General features: G+C 36.3%; 1 protein-coding gene across 1 annotated transcript; it reads left to right on the forward strand.

Moving 5' to 3' along the window:
- The first annotated feature begins 7,140 nt into the window (after nt 1-7,140).
- Nucleotides 7,141-19,883, forward strand: LOC127635992 (nuclear factor 7, ovary-like). The gene is made up of 8 exons (XM_052116336.1): nt 7,141-7,357; nt 9,021-9,238; nt 9,519-9,564; nt 10,802-10,897; nt 11,041-11,265; nt 13,248-13,270; nt 13,380-13,495; nt 17,874-19,883. Exons 1-8 carry the CDS (start codon nt 7,172-7,174, stop codon nt 18,401-18,403), a joined length of 1,440 nt encoding a protein of 479 aa, XP_051972296.1. The 5' UTR covers nt 7,141-7,171; the 3' UTR covers nt 18,404-19,883.
- The last annotated feature ends 4,549 nt before the right edge of the window (nt 19,884-24,432 follow it).

Here is a 24,432-nt window from a genome sequence, read left to right on the forward strand (position 1 = left end):
ACTTGTTGAAATTCCAATTTCACATATCAGAAATACAATTCGTACTAGTAAAAACCTTTATTTTTGATATCAAGAATTCAATTGTCACTAGTTGAAATGTCTATTCTTGATATCAACAATTGAATTGCTACTAGTAACAATGTTCATTTTGATCTCAATAATTCCATTTTCACTAGTGACAATGTTCATTTCTGATATCATGAATGTGATTGTTACTAGTAAGAAAGCTCATTTTAGATATCTGAAATTATGTTGATATCATAAATACATTTTCAGATATCAAAAATTAACATTTTTACTAGTAGCAATTCAATTGTTGATATGTAGAATATAAATGTTTACTAGTAACCACGTAATTCTTGATATCAAGAATTCACATTTTTACTAGTAACAATGTAATTATTGATATCAAAAATGATATAAATACAAAGCTGATATGTGTATTCGAATTATAACTAGTAAGAAATCAATTCTTGATATCAACAATTTATTTTGAATGGCAGCCTATGGTGACATTTCACTAGTGAAAATACAATTACAGATATCAAGAATTATAGATTTTACTAGTTGAAATACAATTCTTGATATCTAGAATAAGGATTTAACTAGTACAAATGTAATTGTTGATATCAAGAATTAGCATTGTTACTAGTGGAAATTTAATATCTGATATCAAAAATTTCCATTGTTACTAGTAGATATCGAATTCCTGATATCAATAACTATCATTTTAACTAGTGAAAATTGAATTGTTGATATCAAGAATTCATATCCTGGAAATGAATAAAAGTTAAATCGGCTTGCCATAGGTGAAGGTCTCTGCGCGTTACAGTCTTTCTTGTACGCAACACAACAATATTAAATGAAATACATTTTCTCTTATGTATTATCTCGTTATTTCATCTGACTCCATAAATGAAAAAGGTTTTTAATGATATCTGAGTATCATTAAAAGTGAGCGAATGTTTGATTATTCCTTTAACTCCTTTAATTGTACTTTACCCGTTTCGATTAAGAAACTATGTCGCTTTGAGGTCCTCGCGTGTTTTCTCTACACCGCGGGTCTCACGATCACAAGCGGCCAGTATTGGATCATCAAACAGAGGTAATTGCTATATACCTGAGATCGGTCACGTTCACGTTCACACAATCAAAGATACTTCAGTATAGCCCCATGGAATTGCATACACTTGAATGTAACTTAACGTTTTCTTCAGTAGAGGTCACGGCCACTATTACAGATGTAAGTTGACCAACATAACTTCTCTTATAATAGCTTTGGATTGGCCATGCGTGGTTTCCCACGTACACTTATCTGGAGAAACATCAAATTAAAACAGAGGTAAGACACCCAGATTTAGATTGGTCAAGCAGCGTTTGCTGTTCTAAACGGAAATTCCCTTTTTGTCTTTGCAAACCAAGTACACTTGAATCGATGCCAAATATTAGTCGTCACTAATCTGACGCAGACTTGCGGTAACATACGAATCGTTTAATCTGTTTGGGAAACACGATATCAGAATCAGTCAGAATAAAATCAAATGTTGACAATTTATTGACCAGGTAACATAATCAATTCATCAATTCCAATTAGACATTGATAAGTCAAAGTTAGACATTTTATCAAAACATAAGAAATACGAATTGCAATCACCTGAAATAAACTACAAACAGTAAACTGTTTGGGATCGTCTGATTACAGAGAGCCCTGAGCAATGTGTTGCCTCTCCTTAAATACCCAGATAATTCAACATGCTTACCAAATGGTGGTGTCTGTCATTATAATTAGATTTTGGTCCCCTGTTGAGGGGGTTCCTGTAGATTAACATACAGGAGGTATGGAGGATCTGGGGGAGGGCACACCTTTAAGGGGCACACCAAATTTCACATATTTTATAACTTCTTTTAGCTTTTCATTATGGCTGGGAGGATGAGACCAGTTTACCAGGCGCACTGAGAGACTTTAAATGATACCAAACATGTTATAGTTACTTTTTGTACACACTTCACATTGCATAGGTTTTTAGTGAGCTTTAAGTGAGGAGGAGGAGTAAGATGAAGATACTTTAGAAGGGAGGTGTTAGCTGCACAGTATGTTGCATCTCGGATGTTGCTGTTACATCTGCGAGAGAGTTCAGATGTTAATTCTCATGAGAGCCTTTTATTTTCTCGAGGAGTAGCCCAGACTCACTGGCACCCGCCTTACAGTATGTCCAAATTCTCAGTATTCATAAAACAATAAGCAAGACATACAAGGATAAACAACAATTTCCAGCGAGATTTTGAAGTGCGGATCGACTCGACACTATAAGATTCCATTATCCTTTGATGGCTGAGGAGACATCACATTCAAAATGCTGGATTTAAATGATATATATATATATTCAGAAATGTGTTCCTTGTCCTTAAACGTCCATAAAAAAGTAGATTATTTTCGCAGTTGTTACGCATATGTCATTTATTCAGGTCACGGGTGAAGTATGTCCTGGAATCTATTTATATTACTTGTATGCATACCTAAAAAAAAAGTACTGTTTTACCAGCCGAGAAGTGCGTCCTTCATCAAATAAGTACAAATTCTGACAGTATGTGATTTCGGACAAAAGGACTGTGAATTAGGCAATTGTGGGTTGAAAGTTCTTCAGCTAAAAATTGGTCTGTGCTCACCGAAATTGGCCTCCAGTGGCCGAAGCAGAAAATGTTTTTGAATGTAGTGAGCTCCAGATTCTAGTTGAAATGTCTACAGAGGGGTGACCAAAGCAACTTTTTTTTTTTTTTTTTTTATTGTTGTTGTTGTCATTATATATAATACACTGTAGAGGTATGCATATTTAATTAACTTTACCCCCAAAACCTACAAATAATGGTCAGTGGAGTAAAAATTTAATCTTAACAGGCAGTCACATTTATCTTTGCACTGCAAAATTCCACAGGCGACATACAGACATCTCAATGTGAATTTTGCACAATGGACTTCCTTTGGTGAAAAATTACCCTCCACTTTGTTACCCTCAAAATTACCCTCAAAATTGCTGCGTGACCAATAGGAAGTTGCTTGGTTTGGCAGTGATCTATGTGTGGGTGGTGCTTCATACACAGCAACACTGAATATTCACAATGGGCATAGACTTTAGTTTAGCAGTGAGTTTCTTTTTAACTTCACTCTCCCAGTGTACAAAGTGCAGCACTTAAAAGAGGCTGGATGACAATTAGTTTTTACTGGTATCACACGTGCTCAATGTCTGCCCACACCCACATCACCCGCAGAATTTCGCCATGCAAAGTTAATTGTGACGGTGTCTTTAAGATGGGAAAAGGAACCTCAAAATGGCATTTGTCAGTGATTATGCGAACGTGACAACATCCTGGTTTCAACACAGTACACAAACCCAGGACTGCAATGCTGCTGACACCACGGAACAACTGTATCTGTCTGCGTACCACAAGACGACAAGGAAAATCCACTACACGACACGCCCACTCCAAGAAAAGCCCCCCTTAGATCAAAAAGCGATTTTATTGGCTAAAAGAACTAAATAAAATCCTAAGCAATCGCTGTATGATTCATGTAGTTTTTAACTTTTAGTATATATGTGACATAACATATTATTAAACCAAAGAAATAAATGTTGAAATTACACATTTCTCCAGGGTTTTTTACTCCAGTTAGCTCACAAGCTAACCTGTTAGCCTATTAGCCTATTAGCTCTTCATTTTCATCACATTTCTCCACACTGTACCCACCTAGTGTTTAGGGTTGTCAACTTTCTACAACCGAAATATGGAACTGTATGCATTTTTAACAGTTGAATCCTTAGATCACAGTGTAGTAGTTTTTGCAGTATAGCATTTATGACAAAGGAAATGTAAGAAAATCACATGAAGCGTTTTAACTCAACATAATGTACTTTTGTATAAAAGTGCTGTCATTTTTCTCACTGTCATTTATCTGAGTCTCATCCGAGAATGAGCATTGACATTTGCAATGCAATGTAATTAGGTGCAGGGTATTGTGGAATCACAACGATGAGAAACAATTATCATGCACTAAATTCTCCTGCTTTAAAATGGTATAACGACAGAAGATGTGCACTGACTATCGTTGAGTTGATCTGTCCACTGGCCGCTTCTGTGTAGCAACCGCGTCAAGCAATAGCTGATATCTCACACAACTCAAGCGAACGGTGTCACACTTAACGACTGCCTTTGACTTCTCTCATCGCTTCACTGTCACTTCCTATTTTCACAGCCAATCAGCCTGAATGTTTTGAATACACAGGTATTTTTCAATATTACTCCAAGAGTCTGCAGCATCTGCTATGTTTGGTTGTTTGTGAGAACGCGTAGCAAAAAGAAATGGCATCCTATTCATTCACACATTTATAGTCACGTTGTGCAAAGATCAGGGCAGCAGAAATGTTTTTCTTATAATAGTCTGTCATGATATGACATATTAGATATGTCATACAAGCATACTTGTTGGCTCCAAAGAGCAATAAGGTTCGAGTTTCGCAAGATTATTTTAAAACGGACCAAAACTGTAAAATGTATGTTGGGGTTAATTTTATCTGTCATTAGGCTAGTTGCTTTTGCATTATTTCTGCACTGAAAAGTAATTTTTCTCACAGTAACGTAGCTCTCTGTTTCTCTTCCTCCAAAATTGTTGATGAAGATGGAGTAACTTCTCCTTGTGAAAGTGCGTGACTGTTTATTTATTAAATCGAGTCTTGTCGTAGAACGCACGTCCACGTGCAGTTTTCAGTGAGTAAATAAATGCATCCAATAGAAACATACTGTTGTGACTCATCCTGACAGAATCGGAGTGCGATGAAAACATTCATATCAGCTTGACGTCTTGTTCGTTCTTTAATAAAACAAGCTAATTGGTCACTTGACGAGACTACAAGACAGTGACAGATTGTTTTTTTTTTTTTTTTCAAACAAAATGTATGTTTCTTTTTTTCTTTTTTTAAAGCCATTAACTCAGCAGGGAGTCCCGGCAGTCAAGTGATTAATGGCAGAGATCATTTAGCAGGGATGGGCCACTCCTATTAAAATGAATGCGAGAAATTGGAACGCTCAACTAAGGAGCTCTGAGCGCCCAACGGTTACGGATGTAGAAAGGAAGATCCGCCTTACAGTTAAAAGAGCCAATCATCTTTAAGATACAGACATCACCTGTCAATCAACTATAGAACGTGCACGCTATACAGGCCGGGAATATTGCGTATTTATAGCATAATATGAGGTAAAGAATCACAATTTATGATACCAATATTGTCCGATTTTACTGCTGATTTGAAATATGTTCTTTTGTCGTAATATTGACCAACCATTTTTGAGATTTTGGTCTTTCTCCATTCAAGTGGATAAGAGCTGCACTGCCATGATTAGAAATAGCCTCCTGAGAGTGTTCTAAAGACGGTCGACAGTGGACTGAATTGTTAGAAAAACTTTATTAACACCTCCCGCTGAGAGGTGCTAATGCACGCTCTGTCTTCCTCTGCCTGTCCAGTGATTATGTTAATGAAGTTAACAACTGAAAATCATTGGAAAAATCAGCTAGTGAGATGGTCTTAAAATACAAGGTGATTCTGTATTATACAGGATGTTTGGTAGCTCTACTATTGATTCTATTCGATAGAACTTTTAAAGGGCTAGTTCTCCCAAAAATGAAATTTCTCTCATGCCATCCCAGATATGTGTACATTTCTTTCTTCTGCAGAACATATTTGAAGAAAATATTTTGTCTCAGTAGGTCCTGAAAATGCAAGTGGATGGTGACCAGACTTTTGAAGCTCCAAAAATCAGTCAGCATAAACGTCATCCATACGACTCCAGCAGTTAAATTAATGTCTTCTAAAGTGATACCATTGCTTCCATTTAACAGCAGTATGTGTGACATAATCGCATTGGCATGTTCACAGGAGAACTGATGCACGTGTGAAACACCCGGAAGATCAGCCCTGTTTACAAGTGAGGAGGAGGAACACTGTACAGAAGCTTAGTTGTTTTGGTTTATTTATTTTTTTTTATGTTTATTTACTCACAATGGTGCATTTGTGTGCTTATTCTGGATGTCTCAACCGAGAAAATAATGTGAGATTAAGTCCATAACATGCCAATGTGAATTCGTCACATGAGAGACCACGTGCACTCAGTGTCTTGTGAATGCGTATACTGTTGCTATCCGGAAGCAAATGTTTATTGTTAAAAAGTACTAAAATATTATCTTTTCCCCGCTAAAAGCGATCGTATCACTTTAAAAGACATTAATATAACCGCTGGAGTCGGTATGGATGACTTTTATGCTGACTGTCTGTTCCTTTTGGACCATCAAAGGTCTGTGTTCTTCTGAAGAAAGAAAGTTAAACGCTCCTGGGATGGCATGAGGGTGAGTAAATAATTAGAGCAGGGGTGTCAAATTCAGTTCCTGGAGGGCCGCAGCCCTGCAGAGTGTAGTTCCAGCCCTGCTCCAAAATGCCTCCTTGTAATCTTTGAACACTCCCAAAGACCTTAATAAGTTGCTTCAGGTGTGTTTAATTAGAGTTGGAGCTAAACTCTGCTGGGCTGTGGCCCTCCTGGAACCGAGTTTAACAACCCTGGATTAGAGAATGTTCCATTTTTGGGTGAACTGTCCCTTTAAATTGTGGTGTGATTAATAGTTTTTACAAACTTTCATTTTTGTTTTTTTTCTTTATGGTAGGGTTAGGTTTAGGGGTAGGTATAGATGTAGGGTTGCTAAGGGAATCCAAATAAACACAACAAACACAGTGTATGAGTGACATCAAAATGCTAAAGACTTGAGCATTTCGCGGTTTATTTGAAGAAGGGCAGAACTTGTAGTGGGCGTGTATTGTACAAGTCTTGGAGGACACAGAACCCTGGCTAAAAACCTTGGCTGTAGAGACATTACTATCTTTTGTCAGATTGTTGTACAAATAGTGGGCGTCCAGTCCAATAAATAACTTAATTAAAACTGAAGGACAGGGAGGCAAAAAAAATAAAAAAATACATCTGGAAAGCCTGGATCAAACATATCAATCTGATTCGCCACTGTGAGCACCACATGACCGGAGAAGAAAGTAACAGCAGAGTGGCTTCTCTCCCTACCATCGAAAATCTCTTTGGCCCCGTTGAAACAGTTTGTCGCACAGTTGCTCTGTGAAACATGGCCACCGCCGGAGACTCAAGGGTCGAACTGCAGAAGGAATTAGTGTGCGCCATTTGCCTCGATTATTTCGACGACCCTGTGATTTTAAAATGCGGCCACAATTTCTGCCGCATGTGCATTTTGATGCACTGGGAGGAAAATGGAGACGACGATGTTGGTTACCGGTGTCCGGAGTGCAGGATGGTGTGTGGCTTGTTTTTATTTACGTTGCTAGATGCAGGGTTAGGTAGTTGCATAGCTGTTTGAACGCAAATAACGACATTATGAGCATTTTGTATCTACTCAGTGCTAACTATTCTTAACAGTCTAATAGTCATCAGATTTGACTATATTGTTGAGCATATGAGACCTTGTGCAGTCGGGACGAGACAGCATCGACTGATTCCTGCGACCACGCTTACTAAAAGCCGTGGGGGCCTTTAGTCGGTAACGGTTCATTCATATTCTGGCCTTTTCGGCTTGGAAATTCGAAACATTGCTATACTTCTATTATACGTATCTTTGTGGTTAACGGTAAAATGTTGTTTTTAAACAGGCCAAGATAAATGACTTAAAGGAATATTCCGGATTCAAAACAAGTCAAGTATTCGTGGCATAATGTTGATTACCACAAAAATTATAATAATAATCTAGATTTTTCTCTCCTTTTAAAAAATACAAAAATCTATGTTATAGAGAGGCACTTCTAATGGAAGTGAATGGGGCCAGTCGGTAAACGTTTCAAAAGTATTGCCATGAGATATGAACAATATGCGTATTAACATTATTTTTATGTGACTACATCGCTTACTAAACTTTTCTGTATAAAGTTATATGCAATTTAACAACTTCGTTGCCATGACGACGCTTCGCCGTAAACCCCAGGGGCTGAGTTTTTGTTGTTGTTGGTAAAAACAACTTTACAGTTTAAATAACTGTAACCTCGATGTTTACTTTTTTTATTGAAGGAGTTGAGAAATGTTTTGTGTTAATCAGCAATATGTCACAAATGCTATCGATCGAAAAAAAGATTTTTTTTTACCCAGAATGTTTAAAAAATTATATAAAATGTTTAAACTAATTTAAAATGTTCAGATGTCCATCCTGATAAGTTGGCGGGATGAGGGTGGACATTCAGTGGGTAAAATAAGCCATTACATAGTCTGTGAATGATATATAGCTAACATATTTGTAAGATGACTGTATTTCTTTTGACAGTAATGGATTGAAATAATAATAATAAAAAAAAAGCTTTAATTTTCCCCATATCTTCCCATAACAGAATGGATGTTATGCTGACCTCATATAAATAACGTCACAAAATAAGGGGAAAAATAAATAAATTACAAGCATCAAGCACTAAAAATAACTTCAACATTTTAAGTTTATTAGTAACATTGATCAGCAATTAAATGTCATCAGTGTTAAAGTTACACATTTACCAAATGAATAAAAGTTATTGAGAGAATGTATTACTAAACCTGATGCATATATATATATATATATATATATATATATATATGTGTATATATGTGTGTGTGTATGTATATGTGTTTAGAAATCCAATTATTTAGCCTAGCACTTATTTTTGACATGCAGCTCTAGTGACATGAGGAAATGAAACTAGTAAGATCAATTGAAATGATTGCAATTATATAAAATGTGGCTTAGGTCCACAGCAGTGTTTTAAGATTATATAAACAGTCTATTATTTTTAACAAGAATATTAAGAGTTATTGGTTGAAATTAAACATAATAAATACCATTACTTATGCTTGAGACTTAAAAGGCACCAAATTGTTGTAATGACCCTACAGAAAGAGTACTTTGCAGCATTATGCATGCAGCAATGCTCCTTTTTTTGCAGGTGTTTGCCAAAATGAGTTTTACCAAGAATTACCTGGTGAAGAACTTGGTGGATAAACTTAGCGACTTCGATTATCTGAAGACATGTAGGCCCTCTGCACCCGTCAAACCAGTGAAAATGGATGGGAAATGTGAGCGACACCACGAGGAGCTCAAACTGTACTGCCACACAGACAGAAAGCCCATCTGCGTGGTGTGCCGGGAATCTAGAGCCCATAGGTGTGACTGAATGACACTGTGCTTTTAACACATTCCCTAATGTCATATTTCCATCATGATCATTTTAAAAATGTCTCAAAGTCTGGTGTACTGCCTACCTACACAGATGCATTTTATGCATGGAAAAGCTATGATGCCCAAAACCCAGTCTAGGTAGGTGACTGTCTGGGTTTTGTGGCACGTGCACTGTCTATAAGACCAAATCTACACTATTGTGGCAATATATTGAAATTGTTTTAAAAATTAGGAATTATTATATTTTTTCTTTTTTTTTCTTTAGACACCATGATGTTGCTCCTGTTCCAGAGGTTGTTGAAGACATGAAGGTTAGTTCCTGATTGCTTTTTTTTTTTTTTCAATTGTGATGACTAATTCTAGGTTTTCTCGAAAGTGTGACATCTTTCATACACATAGAGTATCTATTCTTCTAGCTCATAGTGATACTAGTTCAAATCCCAAGGTGGTTCTTATGCAAGCGCAAAGCAACAGGAGAGCATATCAGGAGAAGAAATGCTCTTGTTTGCAACGTGTCGTTGTGTCTGAAAATGTTATGGTAAATCTAAACAATCTAATATAAGGTAAAGCAGCTCTCCTACACATTCCTAAGGCTATTAAAACCTGCAATCCTATACTCCCACATAGTCTAGTGTCCGGTTTCATTTGGGTACTGTTGACCTATACTGTTACTTCTGCCTATATCTATTACTGATTGTACTTTGAAATAAAAAATGGCAAAGTTAAGATTTAAGTATTTTGTCTAACATATATACCATTTTACTGTATATAGACTCACCAAGCAATTTGGTTAAGTGCCTGCCAGTGTTGTAGCCCATCTGTCTCAAGATCTGACATGTTGTGCATTCTGAGATGCTATTCTGCTCACTTCACTTCGACAGAGGGGTTATCTGAGTTATTGAAGACTTTGTCAGCTCGAACCAGTCTGGCCAATCTCTGTTGTCCTCTCACATCAACCAGGCATTTCTGTCCACAGAACTGGATGTTTTTTGTTTTTGGCACCACTCTGGTTAACCTCTAGAGAAGTGTGTGTGTGTGTGTGTGTGTGTGTGTGTGTGTGTGTGTGTGTGTGTGTGTGTGTGTGTGTGTGAGAATCCCATGAGTTCAGCCATTTCAAAAATACTCAAACCAGCCATCTGGCACCATCATGTTTTTTTTTTCCCTATTCTGATGGTTCATGTGAACATTAACTGATGCTTCTGACCCATATCTGCATGATTTTATGGACTGCTGCCACATGATTGGCTGATTAGATAATTTAATAAATAAGTAGGTGTACCTAATAAAGTAGTCCATGAGCATATGTAATTCAAAACTGGGGAGGTAAAATATTTTAAATAATATACCGATTAACACAAGCTGTCATTGCTCCAAATGTCAGTTCTAACAGCTGTCTTATCAATGGATAATGCATTTTCATACTCCGCAAATTTGTTTAAATCTTATGTTATCATCAGATTGTATTTTTGAAATATGGATGAATAGACAGACAGCAAAATAGATAGATACTATAATATTTATTATTTAATGGCTTATTTTCATATGCAGAGTGAGCTCAAGCTAAGGTTGATCAAGCTCAACTGGCAGAAGTCCATGTGTGCCAGAGTAAAGGGCACAGATGAGCAGGTCAAAGCCGACATTAAGGTATAACAGACTCCGAGTTCTCACACCGACTTTGCATGCATACAAATGAAAATATATAGCTGGATGTACAATTAGAATTTTATGATCCAAGAAGAGCGTCTAATGCTGAAATAAACATATTTTTAAAATTGACTTATCAATAGCTCAAGAAACAAGCCCTGAAGGAGAAGATTGAGGAAGATGTTGGTTCCCTGGTTCAGTTTCTGTTGGATGAGAAGGATGATCTCTTGGAAAGGTTGGAGTTTGAAGCGGTGGCCACTATTGGGCTCATCGATGAGAACCTGAAGTGTGTGGAGAGCGAGGCAGCCAAAGTGGACAAAGCCATCACTGAAATTCAGAACCAGCTGAGTGACAGCACTAACTTTGAGGTGAAGAACTCTGCTGAAATCTTTCTTTAGTCAAAGGGATAGTTCACACAAAAATGAAAATTCTCATCATTCACTCACCCTCATGCCATCCCATATGTGTTTTACTTTCTTCTGCTGAACACAGAGATTAGAAGGATATCTCTGCTTTGTAGGTCCATACAATGCAAGTGAATAGTGGCCAGAATTTTGAAGCTCAAATAAAGCTCAAAGGCAGCATAAAATACATATGACTCCAGAGGTTTAATCCATGTCTCCAGAATTGATTATAAGTGTGGGTGAGAAACTGATAAATGTGATAATTTTTTTTTTACAATACATATTCACTAGGGATGCTTCGATACCTGAATCGGTATCTACTACTATACTGAGTTTTGCATGGATCGGTTATCTGTCCGACGAGCCCGATCCAAATATGATACTGTGTGTTAGTCATGTTCGTTACTGTCAATCTCCAATAATGACACTAAAGAACCATAAACGCACCATTAAAGCAGTTCATATGACTCGTGCATTTTAGTCAAACCCACTTGAAGATGTGTGATAGCCCTGTGAAACACAAAAGTCTGTGTTTAATAAGTAAATGTATAGTATGCGCAGCACCAGCGTGTTATTGAATGGTGCTGCTCTGTTGATACAAGCACATGCTGGTGATGCACTCACGTCTATTTTTAGCCTTCATGCCGTGCACAATATTTGTGCGCTACTCACGAACAACAATTCCGATGTAGATGCTCCAATAGTTGGTTCACTTATAATATGCATTTAGAACGGCACCGGAGGTGCATTTGACCAGAATTTGAATAAGAAGTGAATTAAACTAATGTGAACTTGCCTACAAACAGACACACTTACAGGACTTCCTGGAGAGTTCAGCATGTCAAAATAAAAGTGCACGATTTAAACGTATTACTGTTGTATTTAAAATAAAGTCAATAATATTACCGGTTAACGGAAAAAACCGTTAACCGGTATCGGCCGATAATGAGATTTCCGATATCGGATCGGAAGAGAAAAGGTGGTATCGGTGCATCCCTAATATCCACTTTCACCAGCCCTCTTTAGTGTTGTCTTCTCTCCTAAGAGTTATTTATTTTATTTTTAGATTTGCATTCTTCGTGCATATCACCATCTACTGGGCAGGTATGAAAAATTATAGTAAAATACTAAAATATTTGTCGGTTTCTCACTCGAACCCAGGAATTTGTCTCCTGGAGTTGTATGGATTATTTGATTCATGAAAGGCAGCATAAAAGCTTTGGTCACCATTCACTTGCATTGTGAGGACCAACAAAGCCGAGTTATTATTATTTTGTGTTTAGCAGATGAAAGTAAGTCCTACACATCTGGAATGACATGAGGCTGAGTAAATGATGAGTGTGCATGTGTTTGGGCTTGAACATTATCCTTTATGGTGCGTTCACATACAACGTGAAAAATGTATTTGCCTCGCATTGCTCATGCGAATTTGACTGCTGGATTAAATTTGCGTTTGCTCGAGTAACGCGAACCTTAGAGTATTCCCCCTTCTCTTCTGGAAAAGGACAGGAGGAGAGGCTTCTACGACAACTTGTCTTTCCGCCATCAAGCATGGCCGATATCACAACGATTGCTGCTCCGTATCAGTTGTGGAAGTCCCAGATACATTGATGTTGTGTCATACAATCCTGATTTCTTCTGCTAGTACATCAGTGACATCCAGACAATCTCAATGCTGATAGGCTTTCGTGACAGCGCGTCATGCGGATATTTCGCTGGAATGAAGCAATTTCGTGTTTTTGCTTCGCTTCATTGGCGCCGCCCGCCGTGAATTCGCGTCTATTCACGTCTTTGCATTAACTTTATATGTGATCGCAGCACATGAAACGCACTATTCGCGTTGTATGTGAACGCACCATTAGACACTGAAACAAAACATGCTGCTGAATGTTATTTTCTTATTTGGTAATCCTGTTGAACTGAACATTGTTGTGTTCTTTTTCCAGAGTATTAGAAATTCATACTCTAGGTATGTGGATCTGTATTATATTAACAAATAAAATTAATTCCTTAACCTATCATTCCCTGTTCTGGGAATTTGGGGTATTTTGTTTCTCATAATGTGTTTTTCCTCATAGCCAATGCCATATCAACCTCAGTGTTCAAGTGTCTAACAGCCCTCCAGATTTCTCAGAGTTCACAGGTCCCTTTCAGCTCATCATGTGGAAGAAAATGATGCATGTGTTACACACAAGTGAGTGCTATTAACTCATTGCTCATACTTCAGCTGTAATGTGTGTGTTTTTGTTTGGTGGTGTGACTGCTGTTGTCCCTAATGACCTAAATGATAAGGACATGATTGGCTCACATGATTCAGATATCTGGTGCGTAGTCATGTGATTTAAGTGAAAATGCACTAGAATGTAGCAGGGTTATCACGCTTATGGATGACCTGGAATTGTGATTTCCAGTCTGGGAAAAGTCATGAAAATTAATCAAATCTTAATTAGGACTGCACCTAACAACAAGTAATTTTTATAGATTAATCTAACAATTATTTTTCTGATTAGTCGATTAATCTAATGACTAATTTGCCGATCTAAAGATTTTTTTTTTATTATTTCTTGATTAATATAACGATTAATTAAACCAAAATGAATATAAAAAAAACTTCTCATTAATATTTTAATAAATGATCTTCTCTTCAACACAAATGTACAAGAAACATTGTGCAACCTCGAGTTTAGCAGTCCAACATAAAATTATTTTACAGTAAAATTAGAGCAATTTGCACTTAAATGTTTTCCTGACAGGAATAACTAAAACTTATTAGCATTAAAAACTAGCATTTTTAATCAACTCTCAGTAAAATAAATATTTGTAACAAAATTCACAAGGGAAGAACCTAATAATGAAAATTAGGGGTCACGATTGTGAAATTTGGCTGACAATTAATTTTCAATCAAATAATTGTGATTTTATGATTACTGTTTTAGGACTATGATGATTAATTGTCTATTTTAGGTGTTTCACGAATATGATGATTAATTATCATACAAACTCACTATGTGTGCGTCATGCACACAACAAAGTCATTTATACAAATTTAGTCTAAATAACTAAAATATATCTCTATTTGTCCGATTTACTTTTGATCCATTGGACTTTCAATGTTTTGTTTTCTTTTGCTTCTTTTGTAACCCAGCTAACCTGTATAGCTATTATATTATATTATGCAATAGTAAAATATTTCTGCCTTAAATTCTTCACTTTCACACATTATTTTAAGACTCTCTGGTTAACTCACAAGCCCTTATTTCTCATGAAGGAAGACTTTGAGATTGTGTTTCTTGCATTTGATCATCTCCACAGAAATGGAGCATCTCCTCTGTCTCACTCTGTGTGTTATAACACTGCGTGAATAAACCCATAATGACCACGGATATTTGACATTACATGGCCGTAAAGTGAAACTGCAGCACTTTGCGTTCACAAAACAAATCTGTTTATACCTTGTTTATGTTTTCGCGGGAGTGTTGCGCACGCCTCTGTAGACGGCGTGCACATCGGAGCGCTTCAGAAGTGGTTCATCTTCACACACTTTCCCTGAGATGTTTGGAGTTCAAGTGAATGAGACACAAGTGCTTTTTCCTTCGCGCTCACTGGCGAGTGAAATGTAATATTTTACTTGCCAGTGGCTATTAACAGACGTTTTTGGCTGCATGGCCATTAAAGTAAACAGAAAATATAAAATGGCCAAATAACAAAATTAGATGACGCATGGTGTAAAGTTACGTTAGCAGCGCTGCAGAAATTACTTTTATCATGGGGGCGATGAGGAAACATTTAGAAAATATATTTTAAGTGACTACTACTAACAGAAACTCATGTTGTAATACTATATCATGTTTGGGTGGGGACAAAAAGTAAACAGGACTTACGGTGCTGTCGTCTTGACAGGCGAACCGGGATGCTTTCACTTCAAGTGTTCGTTCATGGCGGTTCTACGGCTGTGATAAGCCATTTCCAATTTGTCTCCGGCTAAAATACTCCCACGCTTTAGATCACGTCGGGCAAGTTTTTTTTAGCTGCAGTTTGTTCTTCGGGGAATTGATGCTTAAACCGAGTGATGCCATTTTAATTATTCCATTCAGACACATGTTATGCAAATCGACGTATTTCTGTAATCGATAACATCGATGAATCGTCCCTGCGCTAATCTTAATCATACAAAAATCATGGAAATTTCTACAGTGAGTGCGAGTATACCTTTTCTAGTCTTGTTCTGTCTTCATTGGCTAGATATTGCTGTTTTTGTTTAATTGAAGGTGTGTGTGTGTGTATATATATATATATATATATATATATATATATATATATATATATATATATATATATATATATATATATATATATATATACACACCAATTAATATAATTACGATTTAAAGTTTAAATTATGATTTTAAATAAAAATTAATAATCATGAATAATCAGTTATTCAGAAATGCACACAGAAATGCGTTACAGACAAGGAAGTTACTTGTTTTCTCGATGATGATTTCAGTTTATGAGTTCAAAGCCATTTTGATTTAATTGTCTGGAAATTATCAAATAATAATACTAAAAGTTTCATTAAAACCTGAAATGTTTGACATTAAGGATACCTGGATACGTTTTTAAATGGATCATGTATTGGTCCGAGCCCAATCCAAATGCGATACTGTGTGTTAGTCATGTTCGTTACTGTCAAGCTCAAAAAATGACACAAAAGGTCAATAAAAACACAGTTAAGTGTTCATGTGACTCTTGCATTTTATTCAAAGCCACTTGAAGACCTGCGGTAGCACAGGACTTCCTGGAGAGTTCAGAATGTCAAAATAAAAGCATGAGGGTTTAAAAGTTAAAAGTGCACTATTGAGATATATTACTATTATTATTATTATTCTCATTTGTTTAGAATTTATAACCATATTTAATTTGAATTGGTCCCAAAAAATAACTGAATGAAAAGTGAGCTGATATCTTATAACTAAAATGAACAAAAAAGACATGTGAAGTCCAGATACAAGTTGAAAGAATTTTGCAACAAAAAAATAAACTGCTTTACTGATGACTGGAACTGGAGTAATTCAGTAACTGGAATTACTGTTAATTTTGCTGCTACATTATCCAGTATACTAGTTAATAATGAAGCTATTGCATATAGCATTAATATTGAAATAATGTGTAGTTAGAGGTTTGTGTTTCTTTACATATTATAGAGCACACCCAATTAGTTCCACACAATAATGTAAAGATATTCGAAACCAATTATGAAAAAAAAAAAAAAAAACACTGGTATCGGCTAGGGATCGGTATCGGCCGATAATGAGATTTCCGATATCAGATCGGAAGAGAAAAAGTGGTATCGGTGCATCCCTAGTTGGCATAAGTAGTTTGTAAAATCTTTTATCACTTCTTAAAAATAATCAGTGATTTTAAAAATAAGCGTATGTATTATTAAATTAAACATTGTTATCCACCAAGTCAGGTGGTGTAACAATCATGCAGGAATCTATTGTCATGTTACAACAAAAAAGAAACATAAGACCCTTATGACTTGTGAAGTTTTAAGAATATAAAATACTTTGCCATTTTTGTTTTTTATTTTAAAAAAATTCTGAAAATGTTTCAGGTCAAATAGTTGAACCCCCACTTATTATAAAACTTGATCAGAAAATGTAATAAAAAATAAAATCATGATATTTAAAACAAATGAACTTTTACTTGATAATTACACTACTTGACATATCATTTATTAAATCCTTTTTTTGATGAAAATGCTGTAAATGTTTTTCCAAAATGAACTAAACCAAATTAGACACAGATTTCATTTGTATAATATGAACTTGACACGTGTTTTAAACTACTTGCATTATGGAAAAATTGGGACAGTATGAAAACAATTTTATTGGTCATAAAAACAAAAAGGAGTGATTTGTAAATTCTATTCACCCTGTTACGTTAAAAGCATGACAACAACACATTATTTGATATTTTACCTTTTTTTCATTTCTTAAAATAATCCACACATTTCAAATCAGATGACTGCAGCACGCTCCAATAAAGTTGTTACCACTGTATAGCATCACCATTTCTTCTAATAACACTTAAGCATTTGGGCACTGAAGACAAGTTTGTTAATTTTAGCAAGAAGAATTATCTCCCATCATCCATTATGCAGGTCTTCAGTTGCACAATTGTACAGAGCCTTCGTTGTCGTATTTTTCACTTCATAATGCACTACACATTCTCAATTGGTGACCGTTCAGGACTGCAGGCAGGCCAATCTAGCACCCGCACTCTCTGCTTACACAGCCATGCACTTGTTATCTGGGCAGTTTGTGGTTTTGTGTATAATGAGAAAACTATTAAATTCACAAGGTAAAACATTAAATAAGTGTTTTCAATATGTCACAGGGTGAATTATAATTTACAAATCACTCCTTTTTTTTTATATTAGCCTTTTCCCCACTGTCCCAACTTTTTCGGGGTTGGGTTGTGGATTTTTATTACCTCAGATATTGTCAAAGATGCTTATAAATATAAGGAGATGCATTTATCTAACCAATTTTTCCCCTGTCATCCAGTGCCTCAGAATCTGACTCTAGATTTAGACACTGCCCACCCCTCCTTGAACATCAGTGACTTTGACACAAAAGTAGAGGAGGGCCGAGTTCGGTCCCAAGAGCCCGACATGCCACAGCGTTTCACGCGTTTCTTTGGGGTGCTCGCCACTGCCCAGTATTCCAGCGGGCAGCACTATTGGGAGGTGGACGTAAGGGACAAGGGGGTCTGGTATCTGGGTGTCACTACTGAGTACAGCAACCGCAAAGGTTTCGTTAATCTTTCACCGTCTGCTGGCTACTGGAGCTTGTGTCTCCAAGACCGACTGTACGCCAATGAGGAGGACTCCCGCGTGCCCGTAGCAGACTATTGGAACTCCCCGCGTGTCGGAGTGTTCCTGGATTACGACAGGGGTCATGTTACTTTCTTCGATGCTGTCACTATGAAACGCATCTATAACTTTGTCACATACTTTGATGAGCCTGTGTCGCCCTTCTTTAGCCCTGGGAAAAACGACCCAGGCAGCCGACTACAGATATGCCATTTCTACTGAAAATCACACGAAGCAGCAAGGATAAAAACAAACAAATGCTCCTGTTGTTGCTTCTATGCTAAGGAAACATTTCAAGGCATTTTCCTCCTGAACGTAGGGAGGGAGTGGATTGTTCAAGCTTCTTAAGCTCTTTGGATTCAGTTGATCTGAATTAAGAACCAGTGTAGAGCTTTGATGCACCATAAGACGAAGGAGTGAATTGAATTTCTCTTTGTTGAATTATGATGTAGCCCCACTGAAATTCAGGTAGAGAGGCATTGCAGGTTTTCACATTTTATGTCAACTTTATCTGCTCCATGTAGTCTCTAGTCTTTGACCTCAGTGTTGTCTATTGTGCTTCAATGTACAGGTGAAAATAAGAACTTGAACCCAATGTCTGTCAGGTCAAACCTTTATTGATGGTTGATATGAACTACATTTAAATCAACAGAGAGAATCAGCAAGTAATAACTTTTGCTTTTTTTTACCATAGACAACTTTTTTTCTGATCACTCTGTATCCCATTATATGGCATATATTCAGACATTTTTTTTTAACTGAATTATTTTGTCTTCATTTGCAAGAGATATATTTGTTAGACAAATTACCCCTTCACATTGTATGTAATGAGTTACATAAAAGGTTTTACGTTGTATGAACGCATCCTAATATCTTAATAGCTCAGACTGTAATAGGTGCTATGCAACTTTTGAGTATGTGTGGAGAGTTTTCGACAAAAAAGTAGGTCAGATATCCTGTGAGGAGTATCCCTGTGTTCATTTAATTACGTAGAGATTCATTTTTAGAATTGAGTCCTAAAGCTGTGTGCCATTCTTGTTACATTGCCATTTTTTTAAACAAATTTCAAGGTCTTGTATTACATATTAACAGTTTTATTCTCCACTACTACAAAAATAAAATCCTGACTGAGCAGGATAGATACTGGTTTGGTCAAACACTTCATACTGGAATGAGCACAAAGAATCAGTCTCAATTCTCATCTTTTGACTGGAGCTCAGATGGGGGGTTGTTGTTCTTGGCAAGGTAATGTTTAAAGAACTAGTGTCATAATTATAAGTACAAAATACAGAGTGCTGATGGACCAAAACGTTAATGAGAACACCTAAAGTGATAATTTCTAGATCTAACAATATTTTGTACGTTATAACCATTTGCTTAACAACGATCAGTTTTCCAGCTCTGATACACTCACAATACAATTGGTGCTGTTTGCTTTCTTTTGTCCAAATCTGGGACAAAGTGATCTAAATGATCTAAGTGTTAACATTTAGAGTACTTTATTAATCATTGTCTACTTTCAAATGAGTTCAGATTGAAGACATTGAGTGTAATCTCTGTAGGTATTATCTGATTTTATTTCTATTCCTTTTAATTACTGATGTAAGAACTGTTACATCACTATTGAGCCTAACAGCTGGATTTATTTTTGTGTGAATTAACCACTGCAATATGTATTGAATGTCTTTTCTCTGCAGTAATACAGACATTTGGAAAATAAAATATGAAATATTTAAATATGGATATCTTTTGAAATATTGAATGTGTAACAACCAGGAAGCATATTATTTGTAGTTTAAAAGATGCAACTCGTGTGCAGAATGGAACCATTTCTCACTTCTGGGTTTTGTAACTCGGAAGTAAATGATTACAGGGTGAACAATAATTATAATTAGGGTGTAAATTTACAATCACTCACAGCTGTATTAGAAACCTAAATGTAATTTGTTTTTTTACTAATTTGAGGGATAAATAATACAAAGTAGAATGTTATAAATTGACATTAAATTTAAAAATTTCAAATAGAAAGTGCTAGATTTAAGCTGCTAAATAAAGCAGAAACGTGTGCAACTAGTGTTGCCAAACAGAATCACAAAAATAATGGGCTACTGTTACCTAGTGCACTTAAACATATTGCAATAGCATTAAAAGTTGGAGTGTGTAATTTATACAACACTCATCACCCAATGCAATTATGCAAAGTTTCCAGAAAACGTCTCGTATAACATCGGTTCCCTGAGACGAAGGGAACGAGACATTGCATTTATTAACTCCTATGGGGACTGCCTTCTTACACTAGTTGAAACCTCTACAATAACGGCAATATTCTAATATTGACTGGTTTTTGAGCCCCACCTGTTTTTCTGTGAAACTATCCACTATAAAAACATTTAAAAGTGGATCTTGAAAGACCAGGGCCAAAGTCCAGACATTAATTATCGATTGATTGTGCATGCAGGTCGCCTACCCGTTTTTCTGAGGCCAGAGCCAGCAGTAGCCCTGTCTTAATGGAGAGCAGGTGCAAATCAACAGAGTCCAAAGGCTCGAAAGGGGGCCCTGCAAGAGCTTTTAGGACTAAAGTTAAGTCCCAATTTGGGACTGTAGCCAGCCGAGGTGGGTTTAATCATCTTGCTCCCTTAATTAACTTAATGATTAAATCACGCTTAAATCACTCATAGAAAATAACCACAACAAAGGTGTTTATTCAGTACTGTGGCTAAAATGGTTAGGAATAAAGCCTCAACTGAACCGGATATTCTGTTGCAGCTCAATAGTAATGACTTCATGATCTTTTTGCTGATAAAATTGAAATAATCAGAAATAAAAGTTATAATGGAATTATGCAATCATCTGTCACAGCACCTCAGAAAACAGTGTCTCGTAAATTTTCTCACATACAACTTCAATCCTTCTCTGACATAGGACTTGAAGAGCAAACAAAACTTAACGAAGCATCAAAAGCCACAACATATATGTTAGATCAAATACCAACTACGCTCTTAAAAGAGGTATTCACTGTAATCTCAGAATCTCTTCTTAATATTATTAACTCCTTGCTATCCTTAGGACATGTCCCAAGAAACTTTAAAATGGCAGTTATCAAACTGCTTCTTAAGAAGCCACAACTTAATCCTGGAGAACTTGCTAATTATAGACCAATTTCAAATCTCCCATTTATGTCGAAAATATAGATATATATGAACAATTTCAGTCAGGATTTTGGCCCCATCACAGTACAGAGACTGGACTTACCATAGTTAAAAATAACTTGCTCTTATCATCTGATTGCAGCTGCATGTCACTTCTAGAGCTTTTAGATCTTAGTGCTGTCTTCGACATGATAGATCACGACATTCTCTTGAAAAGGCTAGAGAAGTATGTTGGCATTTGTGGTCTTGCATTAGCATGGTTTATGTCCTATTTAGCAGACCATCCTCGTTTATGTAAATGAGGAATTGTCAAACCAAATAAAAGTTAAGTATTGAGTGCCACAGGAATCAGTTTTAGGGCCTCTGCTTTTCTCTTTGTATATGCTTCCCCTTGGAGATATTATCAGTAATCGTGGAATAAGTTTCCACTGTTATGCAGACGATACCCAACTTTATATTTCTACAAGATCTGATGAAATTTCACAATTCTCCAAATTAGCAGAGTGTATCAATGAAATCAAAGATTGGCTGGCCAGAAATTTCCTTCTACTCAATTCCGAAAAAAATATTATTGGGACAAAAACCTCTAAAAACAAGCTGCTAAAATATAATTTGACTCTCAGTGGATGTACTGCTACATCGTCTTCAACAGCAAAGAAATTAGGTGTTAAATTTGACACCAATCAGTCCTTTGAAAATGAAATTACCAATGTTTGTAGAATAGAATTCTTCCATCTAAGAAATATTGCAAAATTACGACACATGCTCTGTTGCTGATGCCAAAAAACAAATTAATGCATTCATGACCTCAAGACAAGATTATTGTATTGCATTACTGGGATGATGTCCAGCAAGATCAATAAATAAACTTAAATTGGTTCAAAATGCAGCTGCCAGAGTGCTGACTAGAACCTAGAAATATGATCACATTAGCCCCATTTTATCGTTGTTACATTGGCTACCTGTTAAATTTCGTATTAATTAAAAAATTCTGTTAACTAAATACAAAGCTTTGAATGGTCTAGCTCTGTAGTACTTCAGTGACCTACCACGCTATGTTCCACCATGTTCATTACGATCGCAAAATTCTGGCCTGTCAATAATAAAAGGATGTAGATCCTTTACATATTTTGCTCCTAAACTATGGAATAGTCTCCTTAACACTTTTCGAGATACAGACGCACTAACTTAGTTTAAGTCTAGACTAAAGACTCCTCTATTTAGCCAGGCATACACCTAATTTATCCTTCAACTCACAATTCAGCTGCTTCAGTTAGGTCTGCTGAAACCAGAAAGATTGGTCATGATCTATAACTTTGCAATAAATTGAATGGCATCTATGCTAATATTATTCTATTTGTATCCGTCTCAACCTCGGGACTCCTATCCTGAAGTCACCAGAACTGGCTGGATCCAGCTCCATTCCTGTTTCGTGTTGGACTCCACTGCTACGTGTCCCTGAGTGATGATGACTAATAGTAGCCAGTGCCAGCCAAACATCACTTCAGTATATTATGATAGACTTCAGAGGATGAACTGATGCCAACTCTAAATATAAGACATGGGATACATTGTATGCCATTGCTTCAACCTTGGACTTACATAGAATAGACTCACTGAAGTTACCGGCCGGTTGAACTGCGATGCACCTCACCGATCTCTGCCTGCATCACCTCTGGGTCTAATGATGAACTACACTCTTTTAATGGAATACATAGACTATCAGCTAACTGACAAAGGCCAATGCATCAATGTGAACTTCTGCAGTTAATCCAGGAAGAACTTCAAAGAAATTTGTCATTAATCTTACAGTTCATACAAAATATTTGTTTAAACACTGGCCCTTAACACTTACTTAGTTTAATCGTTTTAAACCACGACTTGCACTATACACAATTAAGTAATATTTACATTATATTCATGATGTTAGTCAGAGGGGAACTGGCCCCCACAGTGAGTCTGGTTTCTCCCAAGGTTATTTTTCTCCATTAACCAACATCATATGGAGTTTTGTGTTCCTTGCCACAGTCACCTTTGGCTTGCTCACTGGGTTTCTAAATACAATTATTATTTAATTTCTTATTTTTAAACACAATTCACAATTGTATTTTAGCAAACTACACAATAATGACTCGAAGACATTATAGATATTACAGTTTCATTTTCTGTTAATGCATGATTTTCTGTAAAACTGTTTTGAAACCAGGTGTGTTGTGAAAGGCGCTATTGACATAACAAATGACGATGTGATTTGTACAGCTAGTGCATTTAATAATACATACGGTTTTAGCCTATAGTTACTTTACAGAGAACATTGACTTGTGTAAAATGTTTATAATGTATGTCCAAATAAATATGTTAATTTGTATTGCATGTAGGTACATTTTATTGTGTGGCTGCTAATACATCTTTATTTCCTACCAAGAACACAAAAGTCTACCAGTTGTTCAGTGAACACTAAAACATTTCATGTAGGTTATAGCATTTATATATGGATATTATGTATGTAAACTAACAATTATAAAAGCTAGATTGAGCTTACTACACCATTATCTCCAACAAAATAATTGTATTTTATCAGAAAAACGGCAGGAGGTCAGTATCATCGCCTGAGTCCAGTAATACACTAGCATCCTGCTGTCTAGACATCTCCTGAACATAGCGATGTTCACGCTTAACCAGAAGTTCCGCCCACATCTCTCGCAATGCATAATGGGAATCATGAATATTGTGGATATATTTTTTTCCTTGTTCTGAGTGTCTCACTCAGAAATGCATCAATGTGTAAGTCAGTCACAATTTCCATTTCATTGACTAAACAAACAGGAATGTTTTAATAGTGCCACTATTTAAACTTTCTGGAGAAAATATCCTATGGATAGCTTCCCTGCATTTATCTGCATATGGAGCTGGGAGATGAAAAAGTATTTTAACATTGAAAACATTACCTTCGCTAATCCGTTCCATATCCAGATGATACGGAAAGAGATGCATAGTGTGATTACATGTTCCAAATATTTTCTGCATAACATGGTGTGTAGTTTGTGTGTCTACGTGAACAATTTTAATCCTTCGTTTTCTTTTTAAAAAGACAATGTTTTG

Source organism: Xyrauchen texanus, chromosome 43 (genome assembly GCF_025860055.1).
Source record: "Xyrauchen texanus isolate HMW12.3.18 chromosome 43, RBS_HiC_50CHRs, whole genome shotgun sequence".
NCBI lineage: Eukaryota > Metazoa > Chordata > Actinopteri > Cypriniformes > Catostomidae > Xyrauchen > Xyrauchen texanus.